The following is a 20,087-nucleotide window of genomic DNA, read 5'->3' as shown; positions in this document are numbered from 1 at the left end:
ACCAATTTGACACGGTCACTTGCTTTACCATGATCAAAGGATCACTCGATTCTATGGACTTATTTACAATTTCTGTCAATGATTTGACCTTGCAGGATATCCCTTTCCGATGACAAGTACCGTGTGATTAAACTACCAACCGACAAGGAAACCATGGCTTATCTAGGAAGATCAAAAAAAGGCGTGTACTATGCATCGTTCGTTAAGGATCTCTTTCGAGTTTGGATCCTGGATGAATCATATGGTCAGATGAAGTGGATGATGAAGGGTGAATATGACCTTACGCGTGTGCGAGCGTCGGATCAGCGTGTTCATGGTCCAGGGGTCTTACAAGACATTAACTATGAATTCTTCCGTTCTCAACTTCCAGAAGTCAAGAAGAAAGCAATAGTCCAAGAAAAAACTGAATGGGACTCCGACAATGACGGTGTAGACAACATCATAGACATGGCCGAAGAGCGTAGCCATGGGTGTGATGTACTCGGATTTCACCCGTTCAAAGAGATTATGTTCTTGAGCAGCTTCACGAAAGAAACATGGGAGGCTACGGTACACGCCTACCATTTGAATAGCTCGAGGGTTGAATGCTTTAGGCAACATGCGCCCAGCATGTTATAATCTTTTTGAAGGCTTCAGATGTACCGAACAAAATTACGAATATTTTCCGTACACGCCATGTTGGGCAGGCGAGTTCCATAGCAACAACAAATGTAATTTATAACGTCAGTCAGTCATCTGGAACGAACCTGGGTATGCAGTTTTAGTTTTGATTATTTATTTTCTGCAGTGGGTACATTATTGTTATTTTATTAGCTAGAGATATATTTGTAATTAATCGGTATAAAGAATCTAGATTCTTGTGTGAATCTTGCATGTGTATTTGACTCAAATTAAGCATTAGATATTATGAACAAGTCAATCATCACATTGGGGTACCTGATGTCACGTAGAAACATCTAGCTATTTGACTCAGATTAAGCATCTAGCTAGTATGAACAAGTCGATCAGTATGAGCAGGGTTTGCACTACAACAGGAAAGACCACTAACTAGCTAGAAACTCTTAACTGAAACACCACTAACTAACGGATAAACAGCGAGGTACCTGTTGCCGCGAGAAACATCACACCATCCAATTTGCATCGACCAAACACAAATCAGTCATCACTCGTCAACCTGAAACAGCATTCATGCCATATCATAAGATATGCAGCAACAGGCGTCTTTTTGCTTACTTGCCTCATCACCATGGCATCACAGACACAATGGTCTGGTCTGGACCCAACTACTGAAAAGGATGCAAACAGGGTCAGCTCGCAAAATGCCTCAACGATACAAGAAATAAACAACAAAAGCCTTTGCTGTAAAACAATTATAATTACCTGAATGTTGAATATTCATTGAATATAGACTTCAGAGGAAATGAAAAATGAATGCTGCATTATAGAGAAACAATAACGGCTGCAAGCTGAAGTAAGGTTCCAATATTTCTCACATGACACATACAAGATACCCTTTGATCTAGAGCCGGATAAAACTGTGTAGTAAGTCCATTCGGTCCAGCTATCCATAGTCAATCCAGCTACAGGACAAGCAAAGGTTACATGTGTGCTACATCCATGGTCCCTGATTCTTCTTGTGGCCAGGTTACAGAAGGAACATCCCTACATACACAACTACACGTAGCTAGGCTGAGTTGTTAAAACGGACAAGGATTAATCTGAGTCTGGCTGTTGCCTGGTTGGTCGCCGAAAGTAGTACCTGTTACCAGAAAACAGTGATGATTAATTCATTCAGAAGCAGGCATTTACCAATGAAAACCTAAGAACAAAATTGAAGTGAGACTGTCGCATACACGAAAATGTCGATGCCATGAAGTGATGCGTATTTCCTGAGCAGGCGTTCTATGGTATACCACTCTGATCGCTCGGCGCCACTTCGCTGACCAATCCGAGGCATGTGGATACTCGCTTCAGGTAAATAAACGGAAACAAATTAAGGTGAGCTTGATAAACTAACTAGACTAAAATCACATTGGAAAATACAAATGTGGAGTTTGTTTTTTAGATAATGTAGAGCTTGTTACTGCTTGAGAGGATGAAAGTAGTTAATCGAGACAAATATGCTGTAATTATTGGTCTATTATCACCAGTCACACCACCTCATGAACTACTGAATAAATTTGGTCCAACTGAATTGAGCTGGTTTCAGAACTAAATTAAATTTACTCCACAAACAATTCAACCCAATATATCTTGCTACGGAGTAATCATCAAACTATTTAAGATGTTAACAGCAAACTTGAACGGGTGAAAACACAAGGTAGCATTCTAATGTCATGATTTAAAGATGCACCTCAAGTTTCTAATGTTAATAAGTCAAGAAGGAATTGATACCAGAACGCTCAGCAGCTGAGAAGGCCGCCTTTGACAAACACAGCTCCAAGTCAGACATTGAGGTTTCACTTCTTGGAATCTTACGTTTCGGATTATAAGACTGCACAACAGCAAGTGCCACCCATAGAGGTGCATCCAAACTCCGGCTACAGTTGGCTTCTGCAGAGAGGATACAAATGCAGTGAAATACAACGGTTTGGACTCACTGTAGACTATGATGATTTATAAAACTAATGTAAGTTCTACAGAGGATACAGAGGCGGTGAAAAAAAACTAGCTCAAGTAACTGTGGACTACATTTTAAAAGGTAAATACACTTGAAGTTGAAGCATCCGTAGATGCACAAACATTGTAAAAGGCACATTTTTAATATAGCAATGGAATTTCAATGCACTTTAGATACCAAGCAGACAAATATAGTCTAAACTCACATTCGAATGCAAATGAACGAACTCAGATTAACTTTATATAACATAAGATGCTCGTGGCCTATGGCACACTCCCCACAAAACCTATGTGGACTGCAAATACATCCAAAGTCTACCTAACTCAGGTTACCATGATATAGCTTTTGCAGGATTGTATCATTGTTATTTCAATGTAAACCCCCTACAGTGGACTTGCAGAGTGACCAAATAAGCCAGAACTGCTATACATGAAAAGGTGCTGAACATGATTCTGTCCTTAAATCATAGTATAATTTTGTGGTGCTACGTGAAATTGGTAACTAGATATGTGATCTATTATGGACAGCAACACTGCAGTATGCTTGATTTATTTTAGCAAGCATTCTAAGTTTCTAACAGAGAAGAGATATACACCACTAACAACGAGTCCACGAGCTGCCACCTGTCAAAAATATCATATATCATAATGCCAAATCTCTGATGGTCAATTAGTAACTAGTTAATGTGATTATGTTTGGCATATAAGAAATGGCACAACTTGGATTTGATTTGCATTAGTAATCCTGCCAAGGTTAGAGCAAGATAACTGTTCATCATCAATGCGAGCAGTACAGTGAGCATATAAACATCAGTACCAATGATATTTTCAGGCATTCAAGTAGCAGTTAAGTATGAAATGCTTGTCATAAAGAAGCAAAAATAAGCGGAGCTAGCTTAAGAACCAACCATCTAGCTGAATCAAGTGAAGATCCCCCATGTGAAGATCGTCGACTTCAGAAGCACGATGATAAGCATCTGGAATGTATGTTGAGAGACTAGTCAAAGCATCAAACATTCCTCCATGACCCCATGTCCCAGAATTATCTACACAACTGCACCAGCATTTGATTCGTTAGTACAAAGTGTGGTTCACAAGAAACTAAGGAGTGTTGGAAGGAATTCAAAGAAATTTAAATTGCACATTTCAACTTCAGCAGTTTAAAACCTGATCTCAAATCTCAGAGCCTTCTATAAAGGAATAGCGTATAACATACTACAGTTCCATCAAGAATTCTAGCAAGTGGTAGTGGACTTCGCCAAACAATCTAATCACACTTCTTCCCTGAAAAAACATACCTGAATATAATGGCAGGCTTTGCAGCGCAAACTTTTGATGGATCAGTGCAATCTCCATATACAAGTTGGACGGATCCTGAGTCAGAAATATTCTGATTTGGTATGTTATCAGGAACTTTGACCCCTAATGTCTGGTACCCCAAATCTTTCCACTTGGCCAATCTCTTTTCTTCAGCCTTTTTCTTATTAGCTTCACGTTTCAAGAGCTTATCTTCAGGTGCAGGTCTTTGCCTTTCTAATTCAACTGGGACATCTTCAATAGAATGTGAAGCCTCCTTAAACTTCTCTACCCAGGATAGGTACGCAGCTTCGTCAACCCCTGGATCAATGCTAATAGAATCACAAGCTCTTGTAATCACAGCCCCGCTGCCCTCAGTCAAATCTGGATTGATTTCAAATGCTCGGTCATCCTTTTCTGAAGGTTCATGAGTACGCATTTTGATAACATTTTCTGACATTGATTTCAATTTTTCCAGTGTCTCCTCATTGATTGTTTCTGCAGCTGTATCCGCGGGGTCAAACTGGTGTAAGCCAAATATAATCGAACGCATGTCATTAGCTTCATTTCCCAAGTCTTTCCCTTTCCCATCAGTTGCATCCTTATCTCCAAAAATATTGTGGCTAAGCTTAAGTTTTCTCTCTGCTCTTCGCATGATGACCTGCAACCATTTCAAATTAAAGAGAAAAGGTCAGGAGCAACTTAATCAAGAAAGTACTGGTACATCGCAAGTCAGAGTTTTGACCTCTTCAATTGTGCGTTGCGATACCAAATTTATTGATAATACATGATTCAACTGTCCAATGCGGTGAGTACGCTGCAAAGCCTGTTTGTCAGCCTGAGGATTCCAGTCTTGCTCATAAAAAATAACCTGCAATCAATCATGTCAATGAGCAACAAAATTGATCAATATCATAAAGTTTTCAAAAAGGACAAATGATCAACTGTCTGCTGGGCACTAAATACACATTTAGGATAAAGAACCATAACTAGAATCCATAGATAAGAGAACTGGATCTGATTAGCTATAGTTTCAAATTGAACTATACTCACAGTATCAGCACCAATGAGATTAAGCCCAACACCCCCTGCTCTAGTTGATATCATGAAAACAAAAGCTCCACTTGGATTACTGTCATCTCTTACAACACCTTTGGTAGCTTGAGAGCTGAAATTTCTGATTGCTGCAAACCGTTCCTCGGCACGTACTGAACCATCCAGGCGCTCATATGTGTAATTACGCAGTTCTAGGAAATCCTGTTTAAAGGATGATGCAAAAGAAATTATTTACAGATGCGCAACCATAAGAGAAATTATTTAAAGAAATTATTTACATATGCCCGTGCGTTGCAACGGGAAAGAAAATTACGGTTATGTGCAATCACAATGGTTCATAGTGAATACACTATGAACAAACGCTAGTTGTCCCACCTATATATTCAAAGAAACGCTGATTGTCCCATTCACCTAAACATCCAACAGTGCTACCGACGGTAGGGAGGCGCACGTTGAGGTCTAGAAGAAATACATCACAACCGCACAATCACAAAAGGAACCATAGCGTAGTTGGGAGTTCTTTTTTTTGGCGTAGTTGAGAGTTACACGTAAGGTCATCGGTGCCTATTAGACGCCCAGACCACGGGCAGTCATCTGGACATCGCCGGCTAGCCATGCCTCGCTTGATGCAAGGCGGTCTTTTGCCCCGTACAACATGAAATATCCATGCATCAGTTTCTTGGTATAATTTGAATTTTCATCCACACACAGGCCCAGCGAAACAACTGGAGGAACCCGTCAGGCGAAGGCCCAACCCAGCAACGTGGAAGCTCAATCTTGCGTGGGCTTCGACTTTGCCTGGGCTCTTTAACCAACGTCACAGATAACATAATCTATAAAAAATATAACTTCACTTTAGAACGCGTCATGTTGTCTGGTTGGGTGGCAACCCCTAGGTTGTCTCTCGTGTAGGTCGTGTGTTCAACTCCTAGCTGTGGTGATTATTTTTCAGTCTTCAACAGACTCCTGGTTTTCAGGCGAAGGCCCAACCCAGCAACGTGGAAGCTCAATCTTGCGTGGGCTTCGACTTTGCTTGGGTTCTTTAACCAGCGTCACAGATAACAAAATCTATAAAAAAATATAACTTCACTTTAGAATGCATCATGTTGTCTGGTTGGGTGGCAACCCTAAGTTGTCTCTTGTGTAGGTCGTGTGTTCAACTCTTGGCTGTGGCGATTATTTTTTAGTCTTCAGCAGACTCCCGGTTTCGTTTCGTTCGTACGTCTGTTTCCTTTATTTGCACAAATATATGTTCCTCCATCGGATGGACAAAACTAAAAAATAGCGTACATAAAAATTCTCAAGACGGGACGAAACAAAGCAGAGCCAAACCAAGAATACCTATTCCCTTTAATAGTACCTATTCCCTTTAATAGTAGGTATAGATATGCCAGCATGGTTCAAGAAAAACAAAACCTGCAGAATGTCCAGCGTCTGAGTCATCTGAGCAAATAGCACAACACGATGACCTAACCTGTGGAGCTTCTCAAGAACAAGGTCTAGCACAATGAGCTTTCCACTAGCCTGAATAAATATCACATAAAATATCATTGAACAACCGGTCTGTATAGTCCCTCTTAAAGTCCCATGTTTAAAAGGCACAATCTAAATATGCTCTTAGTTGTCCTGTTCAAAAATAAATCAGAACTGACCTGAACCAAATGCTCCCCTTCCTCATAAGGCTCAGGCTCAATACCACTGAATAGATATGGATGACTGCAAGCTTTCCGCAGTTGTACTACCTGATAGGAGTTGCAAAAAACAAGACACGGAACTTAAATTTATACAGAGCCTCTAATGTGCTTAACTGTCAAAAGGCAAAAGAGTCAAAAAAGCAAGACTTGATATAAATGGAATATCACACATCCCAACACTCTGGTATGAACTAACTACTCTGAACAAACAAATAAACTGTAAATGGTATGTAAAGACACATCAAAATACAATTTTACTGAGATGTAATCTTGTTTATTATGCCATGTTTGATAAAAATATTTAGTTTTGCTACAAGAAAACTAATATTTAATAGATAAATAATTCATGGTTCAAATAGTTGTTAATAAATAATAAGTTCACAAAGCCAGACACGAGGCAAAGCGAATGAACTGTAAAACTATGCCAGCTATAAACAAACAACCTGATTTCATTTACAGGAGCACGGGTGGCAAGCATGAAAAATTACACTGAGGATACACGTACTGAAATCTATATAATTTCGTACTGTGGAGCTGTACATAGATACAAGATGCTGATAAGCAGAAAAAAAAATCATTACAATGTTCTGCAGAGATTGATGACGAGAAGATCCACCAGTAAATGAAAGAAGTGTTTGCAGCTCTTTTCTCAACACTGATAAGTATATCTTCTTCTGTAAGGGTGCCAGAGGTACCATCCTGCAAAGATCATATGAACTTTAGAAAGGTTAGGGGGGTAAAAATCCAAGAAGGTTATGCTGAAGCTTAGATAATGTCATACTGACACTGTCAGCTCAGTTAATGGAGGCAATTCCAGAATTCCGCTCTCAATTAGTAGAGCCTTTGTTCGTCGGAGCATAAATGCTCTGAGCATATGTTTAAGGATCTTGAATTGTCTGTTTGCTTTATTAGCTTCACTACCTGTTGAGAAACATATTGCCGTTTTTAAAACCAAAAGAAGCGGACTTAGAACTGAAAATAAGATAATGTTAAAGAATGGTGCATGTTCACATTTTTGCAAAAAAAAAAAAAAAAAAAAAAAAAACAAGCAAGCAGGGCAGGTGCTCCTATGGTTATGTGAAGATCTCAAACAAATAAAATGAAAAGGCATGATGTCACAGATAATTTAATGATGTGGGAAGAACTGGTTTGAATGATTAGAAAGAACTGGTTGGCACAGCCAAAAGTTGTGGGCTTGTGGCACCTTATATCACTACCTGATGACCAAAGTTTGATTTCTGGTTCCCCATCAACCATAGTTGTTTGGGTTATTCTTGTGGAAACTCCACTAAGATTTGAAGTGATTTGAACTTGTTACTTGTTTGTTGTGATCTTAACATGACTATACCAGACAACTGTGTCACCATATCCAATATCAGAGAACAGGGAAATATCATCTAATGTATCAATGACATGTGGGATGTGGCCCAGGGCCAACATTGGATATGTTTTCCGATCTGCACCACTTTTCAATGGTACTGTGATAATTTTCTCTTTGTAAAAGCACAAATACATTTCGTTGCCATAAAGAGAGGACTGCCAATCAAACCACTGTCTTCAAACAAAAAAGATCTTTATAAGGTACATTCTGATTTTCTGTGTTCTCAAAAAAATAACCAGGCCATTGATGAAAGAGTAACAGTTTTTAACAAACACATCGCCATGTCCGCACCTAAATATAATATAACATGAAGCAATAAGAGACTACACATATGTTTGCACATAAGGTGGCCGGTTAATGAAAAACATTAATCTCAGTGGTACTGCACATGAGGTATATGGTGCTCACAGCTAAGTTGCATAGATGTTTCTGACAGAACAAAAATTCTCAACTAGCGAATCACTCTATAACATTAAGGCAAATACCTGAAAACAAATTCCCTGCTTCCTTGAAAGTAGAAAGAAATTCATCTAGGGACCCGAAAACTGAAGGCATGCAGAAGTGCATCAACGCCCATAGTTCAGAAAGGTTATTCTGGACAGGAGTGCCAGTTAGTAGTAGACGCCTTGGCATCATAAAGCGTTCTTCAAGAACATTATACAGTACCTGGAAAAAAAATGCAGAGCTAGTGTCATACAACTCACAATCAGAGCCCGCAACTCCCATTATCATACTGAAGCAGCGGTTTTACATACACTTGAAGGATTTTTAAGACGCTGTGCCTCATCAATCACCACATAGAGCCAAGGAATTTGTGAAAGAAAATCTTGATCCATTAAGGCTATGTCATAGCTCGTCAGCATCACATCAAATGGCAATTCCTATTTTGCAGTGGTGAAAGAATAAAGAAGTTATAGGCAATGTACCAAAATTCCTACAGAAGTACAGTGAGAAACAATGCTCTAGGACAAGCAAACAAAGCTATTTTGGGATATGTAGGAACAACAAATATAACATCCAATGGGTGTTGTTGCCCACATCTAGGGAGATTTAGACACAAAGTACACAAACTTGTAAGAGAACAGCATACATTTGAATGTGAAGAATTTTGGACATCTTCATGGATCGTTCTCCGTATCTGACGACGATGCGGCTTATCACCAACATACTGGATGACCTTCAAGGTGGGGCAGAATTTACCGAACTCCGACAACCAGCCATCCGTCACACTCAAAGGGCATAACACCACTGCAAGAAAAATCAGACCCTTATGAGATGAAATGGAAACAATAGCGCGGCTAGCTATTATTAAGCAGACAAATGAATGAAGTTAAACACGGTAGAGTACACACGGAAGGGCCCGGGGGCGATGGATTTGATCTTCAGGTAGCTCAGCAGAGAAATCGCCTGCAGGGTCTTCCCCAGCCCCATCTGCACATTATGGTCAGGCACAAAAATCAGCGGTCACATTAGCAAAATGTGGCTCTGAAAGTGTTGGCGCCCGATTTCAACACGCGGCAGCCGCCGTTGGTGGCCGAATCGAAGCTGCGTCATCCCTTCCCAGGTAATCGTCTACGGAAGTGCGGCCGGAATCAAGGGGCTCACCTCATCGCCTGCAAAACGAAACGGGATTCGATTGGTTAATCGCGACGGCGTAGTGCTCAAGGAGAAGCTGAGAGGTAGGGGAAGGAGGGGGGGGGGGGGGGGGGAGGAGAAGGCGGGCAGCGGGGGAGGAGGAGGAGGAGCGGGTGCGGACCGAGCAGGACGTTGACGCCGAGGTGGTAGCGGCGGATGAGCCAGTCGACGCCGTCCAGCTGGTGCGGCTTGAGGTCGGCCGTGACGCCGAGGTCGGCGGAGGAGAGGCGGGGGAGCTGGGACTTCCCGTCGGCGGAGAGGACGAGGTCGGCGGCGGCGAGCAGGCGGCGCTCGTAGGCGGTCGCCGCCATGGCGAGGAGGGGCGGGAACTTGTGGGGGAAAAAAAAGAGGGAAATGGAGGTGGGGAATAGCCCGGAGCGACGGCGTGGAAGAGACGAGAAGGCTGCCTAGTCGGCGTGTTGGATACGGCCCGGCCCGGCCCGGCGTCGGCCCGTTTCTCTCGAGGTGTCCCCTCCCCTTGTGCAATTTTTTTTAAACCGGCAAGAGCAATAGGAAAACCCGAAATCACTAGTTAGGAGGATCATTAGTAAACGTCACTTCCACCTTCTCAGATGCTGACAAGTGACCTGTGAGTATTTCCTTTTTATATAGATTTGTTTTTAAAACATTTCTCATCTTCTCATAAGCTGACAAGTGACCTGTGAGTTTTTTTATATATATTTGTTTTTTCAAAACGTTTTATCTCTTAAACCGCACGTTAAAAATTCTAAACTTTTTTCATCGTTGAATTTCTCATATTGAGATCTTCGAAACTAGATCACATCTTAATAGGTTTCGACGGACTTTTTTTCCACAAAAACACAGAGGCCGAAAGCAAGGTTTTTTCCACTTTATTTTTCCATATTAGAGAAGCATAGACCTGTGCCTCCACGACATTCAAATATGTGCTTCTCGTGGAAACAAAAAAATACGTAAAAAAGTTAGCGATCTTTTTTCTTACCTGGAAGAGCAGTTGTGCTTCTTGGGGAAGCAAATCTATGCCCTCGTGAAAGCACACAAAAACAATTGCGCAAAAATTAATAGTGATTTTTCCCCTTCCGAGAAGCATTTGTGCCTTTACGAGAAGCAAATATGTGTTTCTTGTGAAAGCAAATATGTGCCTCCATGGTAAGCAAATATGTGCTTCTCGTGGAAGCACAAAAAAAGTCGTGCAAAAAGAGAATTCATGGTATTCTTCCCTTTCTGAGAAGCGTCTCGCATAAGCAAATCTGTGCTTCTCGTGGAAGCATATTTTTTCCTTTTCCTCTATCATTGCGTCTTTTTGAAAATTATAATTTTATTCAAAAATGTTTCATGTTTTTGATTTTTTTGGAAAATTCAAATAATTTTCATGATTTTTTTTAAATGTTTGTGTTTTCAAATTTTGTTCATAATTTCACATTTTCTAAAAATTGTTCAAAATTTCAAAAAATGATCTTATTTTCAAATTTTGTTCATAAATTCAGAAAATGTTTGCATTTTTTAAAATTTGTTGGGTAACTTAATAAAATGGTCGTGTTTTTAGAAAATTGTTCAAAATGTCAGAAAATGTTTCCATTTCCAAACTTTTCTCACAAACTCAAAAAAATGTTCAAGTTCTCAAAAAATGTCTGGGAATTGCAAAAAGATCATGCTTTTCAAAACTTGTTCAGATTTAGAAAAAAAAAATCCCGTCATCATTTTTTTTTTCATGAGCTAAAAAAATTATGTGTTTCAAAACTTGTTACCTTTTACTAAAAAAATTCACATTTCAAAATGGGGGTGCTGCTTTTTTTTAAGATTTGTTGTTGCGTGTTACACGCTACAGAAAACAAACAATTACTTCTCTCTAGTGGCCCAACCAAGTCGGGTGACCCACATATAAAAATGTTCACCATTTAGAAATAATAAAAAGTTAAACAATTAGAAGACTGGAAAAATAGAAATTATTCCCCATTTGTAAAATATTATTCTTACTTCAATAAAAGTAATTCCAGAGTCCGTGAGGCAGCGGGACGCCTACCCTCCATCCATGGCAGCGGCGGAGAAGGGGCGGGGCAAGACGTGTGGCGGCGGAACCCTTTGTCGCGGTGACCGGTGAGGGCGGCTCGACTGGCCGCGGTGGCGGCAGAAACCCTATCGAGAGTTCGAAACGAGCTCTCCTCCTTTCTGTTCTGGTCGTGCACGCGGATGTGGCTTTTTTCGATCGGGTTCGTAGGCAAGTCACGCGGTGGCATTCTATCAGTAATTTGCACCAACTTCACGGGCAACCAAATACCCTTCTTCGTTTGTATGTAGCCTCTGACCCCCGGTTTATTTTCATTGTGAAGGGCGAGGTGGCGAAAATAAGTTAAGCTCAATACACCAATTAAAGTTTTTTTTGGCTTTTGGCTAAGCTACAAAAGAACTGTTGATACTGACTTTATATGTGGTATACGCTACATCGAACGAAATATCAATTGATGTGTAAGGTGGTGTGTATGCGGTTGAAGTGGGTGGCCACAGAGCCTTGTAACCAACATGGATGGTGGCATAATTTCGAGATTGGCCCACCTTCTCTGTCGACATAGGCAAAATTTCGGTCTCATATGGCTTTACTGTTGCCAATTCGTCATTTTTATATTCTTGCCAGACAGTTTGTTCTGAAGTTTGATGTGTGCATGTTAGCTATATAGAGGTAAGATATCGCTCATTATGCTATGTATCCACTCGATGCTATATTTGAGTAAACAAAAATGCTCTTTTATGAAAAGATTTTTCTATTCGATGCTATAATAACGTATAAACTTTCATAGCTTCATAGAACCAATCTGTGGTTGGATGGTTAGGAGGATAGTGGTGTCCCCGGCCCACCAGGATTCAAGTCCTAGACTTGACATTGGTGCTTGCATTATGTCTGGATTTATTTCAGGCTTCCGGTGATGTTCGTTCAGTGGGAGGAGACGTTCCTGTCGACTGCGAGGCGCCTCTGATGACTTCGTAAAATCTCAAGTTAGTCTCTCGGGGGTGTCCACAAGGATAGGATATGCGTGCATGCGTTCATAGGTGAGTGTATGCTCGTGTATGTGAGCGACTTCGATTATACTATGTTAAAAAAAACTTTTAATATCTTCATACGTACACACACGACATGACGACCATCCAGTCGAGGTCGATCCACCAAAGCTAACTAACCTTTGTGCTGAGAAGGGGAACCTGCCGTCTATCTATCAATGGAGCAATTTCGTCGCCATCCTCCCCAGGCGGTGCTGCATCTTCCCCAACCTCACAAGCTTGGTCCTCGACGGTTGCGGCTTCGGTGGCAGATTGCAAAGGCATTTTCTGCACAACACTTCTCAGGCTCGTCATAGTGGGAGTAACTTATCTAGTAACATAGCGTTTTTCAAGACAAATTTGCTTATATGTCACATAGTTAATGAGGGGACATGTATTTAGAGTAACATAATATATTACCGTAATATAGGATTTCCCAAGAAAAGATGAGTAAGCTAATAAATGAAGCCACATATGACACTAGTACTGTGTTACTTTGCACTATAAAGATAGTAACTTAGACTAGTGTCATATGCATGCCACTAGTATAAGTTACTCCCCACTATGACCAGCCTGAGTGTGGCTTGCTCCGAAAAGTTGTGAGGTACGTACTTTAACCCGTTCCAAATGCCTATTGCGGATTCACGAGATTAGAATAACTTCATAATAACAGGCATAACTGTGGGGCATTTTGAAGCTCGGCTTCCATGTAGACCGAAATTTTTGAAAAAAAAATTCAAAATTCAAACCTTTTAGTTTCAAAAAGTCTTGAAAAATTGTACAAAACAAGGATGTGATGTGTATGTGTGTAAAATTTCCGAACGAAATACTTTTGAAATACGATCTGTGTAAAAAAGACAAATTCATGGATTTTGAGGATGAATAGTGCATCTACTAAAAAGCCTCGGATTTGTCTTTTTTGTGTAGAACTCATTTTAACGTATTTTGTCCTGATAATTTACATAATCGTGCATTATGTCTCTATGTGCATGGGTATCTTTTCAAAAAAAATTAAATGCGCCAGTTTGAATTTTGACCATTTCAAATTCGGCCTCCATCAAGGCCAAGCTCCATTGAGCATTTTTGCATAATTTTAACCTTTTTAATCGGAAAATACAATGCATTGGAAGCCTTATAGCCAAGTGTCTTTTCTTCTCAGTGGCATTTTACCCATACGTGGAGTGAATGTGTCATATATTGGATTCAATCGTGATTAATATGTTGACTAACAATTTTTCTCACGTGTGAGTGCATGCAGTGGGAAGAGTATCCATATGGTTATTCAAAGAGGGAGGATGAGCCCTCAAATTGGCATAACTCCTCAAATTGTCATCTTTTGAGGAGTCAAACTGCACCTAACAAAAGTCTCAAACTCATATATTTGATGAGTTAACTCTCAAACGATTCTTTTTTGCCTCAAATTTGAGAGAGCCGCCCCACTTCTCCTCAAATCCTAAGTTAGCTCTTGTTAAAAAAGAATCAACAGAACCATTGGCATGGCAGCTGATTTACCTTCTGCCGCTATAAATTCATACCGGCGCCTCACCCAAATCCTATCTCTTCCTTGTCGTCCGTTCCCAAAGGTCACCAGAATCTGGTCCAAAATCACCGTTGGCCCCGGATTCTCAACCGCCGTCGACCTAATCGCTCCTGCCGCTCGATTGGCCGCTACCGTCACCATGGTGACGTTGCTCCCCATCCACACAATACGCTTTGCTCATGCCAACACCTCCCGCAGGTCATCGTGCGGGGAGCTACCAACAAGATGAAGGACGTGGAAGAGGAGTGGCCCCACGCTAGCGCCGAATTATCATTATCATCATAGGAGGAGGAGGGGGGTCACTACTAGAAAAAAGGCTGTTAGTGGCGCACCAATTTTTGCACTAGTAACACGCCACTATTAACAAATAGTAATGTCGTTCGGTGCGCCATTACTATCCCAGATAATAGTGGCGCATCACATAGTGCGGCATTACTATGCCTAGAAGTGCGCGCCATTACTAACAATTTTTTCAATTTTTTTAGAATTTTTTTTCGTTTTTTTTCTTAATCTCGGGTCACTGTGGCTTAATCTCGGGTCAATATGCTTAATCTCAAGTCAAATCGCACTCCGTGGTCAAACTTCCCGGAAGGTCACCCGTCCTCACACTACTCCAGCCCGAGCACGCTTAACTTCTCAGTTCTATCCAACCCCAGCACCAGCTCACTTAACAGGCACTTGTTGATATATCTATCATATCAATCATATTAAACCTTGTTGATGTCTAGGACTTTGTTCATGTTCATGAGTGTGATGGAATTTTGAAAAAATATTTCAAACTTCCCGGTCATATTACGTATCATATTTTGAAAAAAAATACTCGAAACTATTTTTTTTCTGTTACTAGTGGCGCACCTACCAAATGATGCGCCATTACTAAGTTTGAAATTTTTTCCATTCCCCCCTCTAGATCTTAAAAGCCCTGTATTTTTTATTCTGTTAGGTTTTTGGGGTTCTAAAAATCTTCGAGTAGATGATTTTTCATATAAAAAACTTTTTAATCCGAGTTCATATGCAAAAGTTATGCCCATTTTACTAAATTCCAGAGAGATTTTGCAAATAAAGTCGAAATTCATATTTGTAAATTTTCCCAACAACTAGACCACATATCACATGGGTAACTTATTTTCTTTTATTTTTTTGACATTTTCATCATTTTCTTTTATTTTTTTAAAACTAAAAACTGAAAAGGCGGTCGGGAGGGTGTGCATTTACTAATGGCGCACCTTCACAAAGTGCGCCATTACTATGTGTATGACTTGGTCAAACCTTGGTCAAAGTTAGTAATGGCGCACTTTGTATAGGTGCGCCATTACTAAGTTTGACCAAGGTTTGACCAAGTCATACACATAGTTATGGCACATGGTGGGTGTGGTGCGCCACTGCTAACAATTTATTTTATTTTTTTTCAAAACTAAACCACACACCAGGTACGCCATTAGTAATATGGCCAATAATGATGTACCTACATCTGGTGCGCCACTGCAATATAGCAGTGGCGCACCACATACATGATGCGCCATTAATGTCCATATTAGCTATAGCCGTTTTTCTAGTAGTGGGTGAGGGGTGAGGAACCTGATGAAGGCGCGGCGATGCACGGCGACAGCGTAGTGGTGCCCCTCCAACCATGAAAGGAGGAGGAGCACCGCGTCGCCGAGCAAGTTGACCTTGCGGCCGTCGCCGCCCTCCTCACTGACCCGTGAGCGGTGGCGGAGCACCGTGCCGCCAAGGCGGTGTTGCAAATCTCGATGCTGACGCCGACGACTAGCGGCTGCCGAAGATGCGTAGATGCACCCATGACGGCGAGGCATCGTGCTCCGGCAGGCCGTCGGTGATAAACCTCGACACCAACTCCGATTAGTGTTCATTTTAGCATAAATGTAGGTTATTTTAGGTTTAATTTAGCTCTAAATTGAGTGCTACCTACTTTAATTATGAACTATGACATTGTGTTATGAACGACTATCTATAATTATTCACTTTGTGGTTTAAATCTAGTTTTAAAGTTGAGCTTCGAATGAGACGTTTTTATATAATTTGAATTGAAGAGTTGAATTTAAGGGTTCAGTTAGAGTTGCTCTAAGAACATGATTTGGAGACTGCGGCAATGTCCCCCACCCTGAAGTTGGTGCGAGTCATTGACGGATGACGAGATGATGTCCATGATTACAAGGAAGGTACCCTCGGCTACGATGACCGATTAAGATCAAGAAATATTTAACTCGTGTTTCTTTTTTGAGCGATTACCCTGCTGTAAACGAATGACCTTCTGAGATACTCTATCTTTCTGTCCGAAAATATATTGCATGTATGGCATTTTACAATTCGTACTCCATTTCTTACTGTGAATGTGAGAGCTTAGACCATAGCATACAGTAGCAACGGTGAATATTTTGAAGCCGAAGAAGTTAATTTGCGTGGGCATTATTTACATACATGGAGTACAGCCGGATCAGTAGAGTGCGACCGAGACAGGCTTGAATTGAGATGGGCTTTCTTGGGCTCATTTGGGCTAAAGGTGAGGGTGCAGGATTTCGGAAGTGGTTCCAAACCAAACTTATATCGTCAAAATAACAGATAGTACTATTTTTTAATTGTAAAGAAATTTCACATTTTCACCATAAGTAATTACCTATTTACTGTATATATACCTTTTTGTGTGTGTGATTTTTCATGATCGGCCATGCCGATAGCTGACTAGAATAGGGGAAGTCAATACTTAAGGTGTGTGATGTAGCTAGCTAGCAAGGCTTATTAATGAACACGCATCAATTGTAATGGACTGTCCTGTGTGTGGCAGTCTCTATCACATGACAAAATTATTCTCTACCTATCTACTCCCTCCGTCCAATAATATAAGAGCGTTTTTGAACGCTCTTATATTATTGGACGGAGGGAGTAGTTCACATGAACTTGCTGGCAAGCATCCATACATATACCCATCAGAACCAAGAATACTTGGACTTTCTTTCGTTTAGTAGCATAGCACTGGCTTCTACTTCAGAGCAGAAGAAGATGAATGGTCTGTGTGGTGCTCGGTGATAGCTTAGATGCGTGGATCTGTGTGGTGTGGCCTGCAGGGTGTGGTGCTGATGAGGCTGCCCACACGCGGTACTCCGGCGAGCTCAGGATTATGCGGACCTTCTGGCTCCGCTTTATGCAAAGGAGGAAAAGGCGGTGGATTCCAGCGCTCCATGGCTCCAGACTCTCCCGCTGCTTCTTGCGCTTTTCGCCGCCCAGAAAGATTGACCACATGTGTATCTGGATTGAATTGTGCTAGCTAATGGTTTCATGTGCTCCACACGTACACAATAGATAGATCCTGAAAACGATGCCACTGCCGGTGAGGCATCGATTTGTGAACTAAGTTGGTCACACAAACATGCGATCAATGCCTTCCAATGACCATCCAGATACATATATATATATACATATACATATATATATATACATATATATATATACATATATATATATACATATATATATATATATATATATATATATATATATATATATATATATATATATATATGCCTCCATGTCATCGATATGCATGCATGATATATAGCAAACATGATCAAATTGACCGGTTAATGTCTTCGTTCGGTTTAATTGTGAAATTAGTATATTTTCTAACCCTCAACTATATATTTTGTTTGGCGAACTTCTGTTGGTTCTCATTTTATAGCCTAATTAATTTCCATGCCCATGACATTAATTGTTTCACAGTAGTACTTTTCTGTTTTAGTATTGCCATGGTTTCCATTTTGTTGTGTTTGTCTCTCTCGGACCTTTGTGTTAGCATCTCCTTTTTGTTTGTCAGTAACCAAAAAAGCTACGCAAATATCTAGCAGTGGCCTTGTGTGGACATAAGATCATGTGGGGTATTTCCGGCAAGCAAGGTCTGCATGGCTCCGACTCCTCCGCGTGAGAAGGAAAGAAATCAACAATGGTATCTATTCCGACCCGCTCATTAGTTGAGTCTATTTGATTTGATTTGTGTGTGTGTGTGTGTGTGTGTGTCTGTAGGGAGGGGGGTTAGTATGTGGCGGAGTGGCGTAGGGACGTCGGCTGGGATGCGGCCGATCGTCGGTAGCATGACTTCATGGAGGGGGGGGGGGGGTCAAATACTCAATTTCCCACTAGCGTAGACCGACACACACGCCTATTTCATATTTTTTTTCACCAAACGGAATTACTTATTTACTGTATGTATACTTTTTGTGTGTGATTTTCAAGATCCATCTTGTCAATAGCTAGCTAGGATGAGAGAAATCAATGCATAATGTGTGTGATATGTAGCTAGCTAGCGAGGCCTAAAAGAACACACATGTAAGGGATTGTGCTGTGTGTGTGGCAGTCTGCATCACGCCTCACATGACAAAAATATTCTCTACCAGCAGCCGCCGGTGCATCAGCAGCCGATGCAGCAGTCCACGGCGTATCAGGCGCCGTTCCAGCAGCAGTTTTTTGGTACCTCGGGTCAGTTCTTGCAGGAGCCGCCGTATCTTCTTCAACCAACGTCTGGCTTCGCGCAACAACAACAGCAGCCGGTAGCGTTTCAACCCGCGGTGAACACTTATGTGCAGCATCCTGGTACTCCCGCTGGGGTGCAAATGGTTGCCAGCTTCAACGCCAGGCCACCAAACAACTCTTCTGTCACCGGAGGACTTGCTGCTGCACGACCTCGTAAGCCGAAGGGAAGCAAGGGTGGCCGTCATAAGACACACCAGGGAGCAGTCTTGCCATTACTCCCCCACCTGCGGCCCCTATGATGCAGCCACCAGTGCAGGTGCCTGCCTTGGCCTCTTCGTCTATGATGGTAGCGGGTCACGGCCAGTACTCACGTATGCAGCTGGGACCAATGCAACAGCAGCCTACGCCAACGATTCAACTTTCAGGGGCAGCCGAGGGTGCAGCAAATCCTAAGAAGGTGTGGTGCTCTAAGTGCCAGTCTGCAGGGCACACAAATGAGGACTGCGAGACACAACAGTATTGTTTCTGCAACAAGACTAATCACCCGATGACTTTGCGGCGACGCCCTGCTCTCAAGATGCCCAAGCCGGTGGCAATGCTGTGTGGTTATGGAACAAAAAGTATGGCCTTTCTTTCAGATGCCCGACAATGTCTGCAGGGAGGATCTTGCACCACAGGATTCACTGACGGCGTTAGTATCTATTTCTGGTGGCTCTATAACTCCGAGTATCGTGGAGGCAGAGGTTGCTAAGATTGCTCAGTACCAACTGCAGTGGACGTGGGAGGCCACACCGCATGGCCAGGACGCTTTTCTCATGTCCTTCCCGAGTGAGGAAGTTCTACACAGGATGACTGGTTTTGTAGTTTTCATCAAGTCTCGCAATGTCACTATCGAGTTTAAGCCTTGGATGCCAGAGAACATACCACACCGTTTCGAGCTGATACCTATTTGGGTCCACGTGCATGGGGTGCCTCACGCTCTCCGACACTTCTTGGGTCTTTGGGTGGTTGGCTCGGTGATTGGCGCTACTCTTGACGTCGATCTTCTCTGTTTACGTCGGAGATGAATTGTTCGTATCCAGGTAGCGGTGCTGAACCTTGATGCTTTCAAAAGCAGCACAATTGATTCTCTCTCTCTCTCTCTACTGATGTGGTGGTTCAAAGAAAAGGGTATGAATTCCGGTACAGTCTGGAAAAATCAGACTTCCGTGTTGATAGTGATTTTGTGCCTCGAGTCTGGGAGCACGGCGATAATCCAGGGGGCGACAAGGGGCATGACAGGGAGGATACAGTGAAGAGTAACGATCCAAGCAAGAGGTCCAAACCCACTTCATCTCCCAACAACCCTTCGGCCCTTCCTACCACGGGCGGA

At 41.8% G+C, this 20,087-nt stretch overlaps 1 protein-coding gene across 2 annotated transcripts; it reads right to left on the bottom strand.

The window, feature by feature from the left end:
• Nucleotides 1-1,460: 1,460 nt before the first annotated feature.
• Nucleotides 1,461-10,054, bottom strand: LOC109782737 (probable helicase CHR10). 2 transcript variants are annotated; one of them, XM_045228076.2, is made up of 17 exons: nt 9,803-10,054; nt 9,652-9,659; nt 9,399-9,477; nt 9,137-9,294; nt 8,802-8,927; nt 8,532-8,712; nt 7,451-7,586; nt 7,247-7,364; nt 6,624-6,713; nt 6,388-6,495; nt 4,969-5,172; nt 4,661-4,786; nt 3,918-4,576; nt 3,528-3,673; nt 2,395-2,553; nt 1,854-1,968; nt 1,461-1,759 (listed from the first exon to the last, which is right to left on the bottom strand). In XM_045228076.2, exons 1-17 carry the CDS (start codon nt 9,990-9,992, stop codon nt 1,714-1,716), a joined length of 2,649 nt encoding a protein of 882 aa, XP_045084011.1. In that variant the 5' UTR covers nt 9,993-10,054; the 3' UTR covers nt 1,461-1,713. The 2 variants fall into 2 exon arrangements, with proteins under 2 accessions (XP_045084011.1, XP_073353326.1); XM_073497225.1 differs by lacking the exons at nt 6,388-6,495; nt 9,652-9,659; nt 9,803-10,054 and having other exon boundaries at nt 9,399-9,594.
• Between the last annotated feature and the right edge of the window lie 10,033 nt (nt 10,055-20,087).

The sequence above is a fragment of the Aegilops tauschii genome, chromosome 4 (assembly GCF_002575655.3).
Source record: "Aegilops tauschii subsp. strangulata cultivar AL8/78 chromosome 4, Aet v6.0, whole genome shotgun sequence".
Classification (NCBI taxonomy): Eukaryota; Viridiplantae; Streptophyta; class Magnoliopsida; order Poales; family Poaceae; genus Aegilops; species Aegilops tauschii.
The sequence above is the reverse complement of the archived record's forward strand: the minus strand, read 5'-3'. Positions and strand labels throughout refer to the sequence as shown.

What these genes read in the sequence shown, in the direction of transcription:
- LOC109782737 (XM_045228076.2), bottom strand. Translation starts at nt 9,992, where the DNA reads ATGGCGGCGACCGCCTACGAGCGCCGCCTGCTCGCCGCCGCCGACCTC. An exon ending in ATCAATCTCTGCAGAACATT is followed by an intron (nt 6,714 to 7,246) that starts GTAATGATTTTT and finishes AACTCCTATCAG; the next exon opens with GTAGTACAACTGCGGAAAGC. An exon ending in AAGCCTGCCATTATATTCAG is followed by an intron (nt 3,674 to 3,917) that starts GTATGTTTTTTC and finishes ATGCTGGTGCAG; the next exon opens with TTGTGTAGATAATTCTGGGA.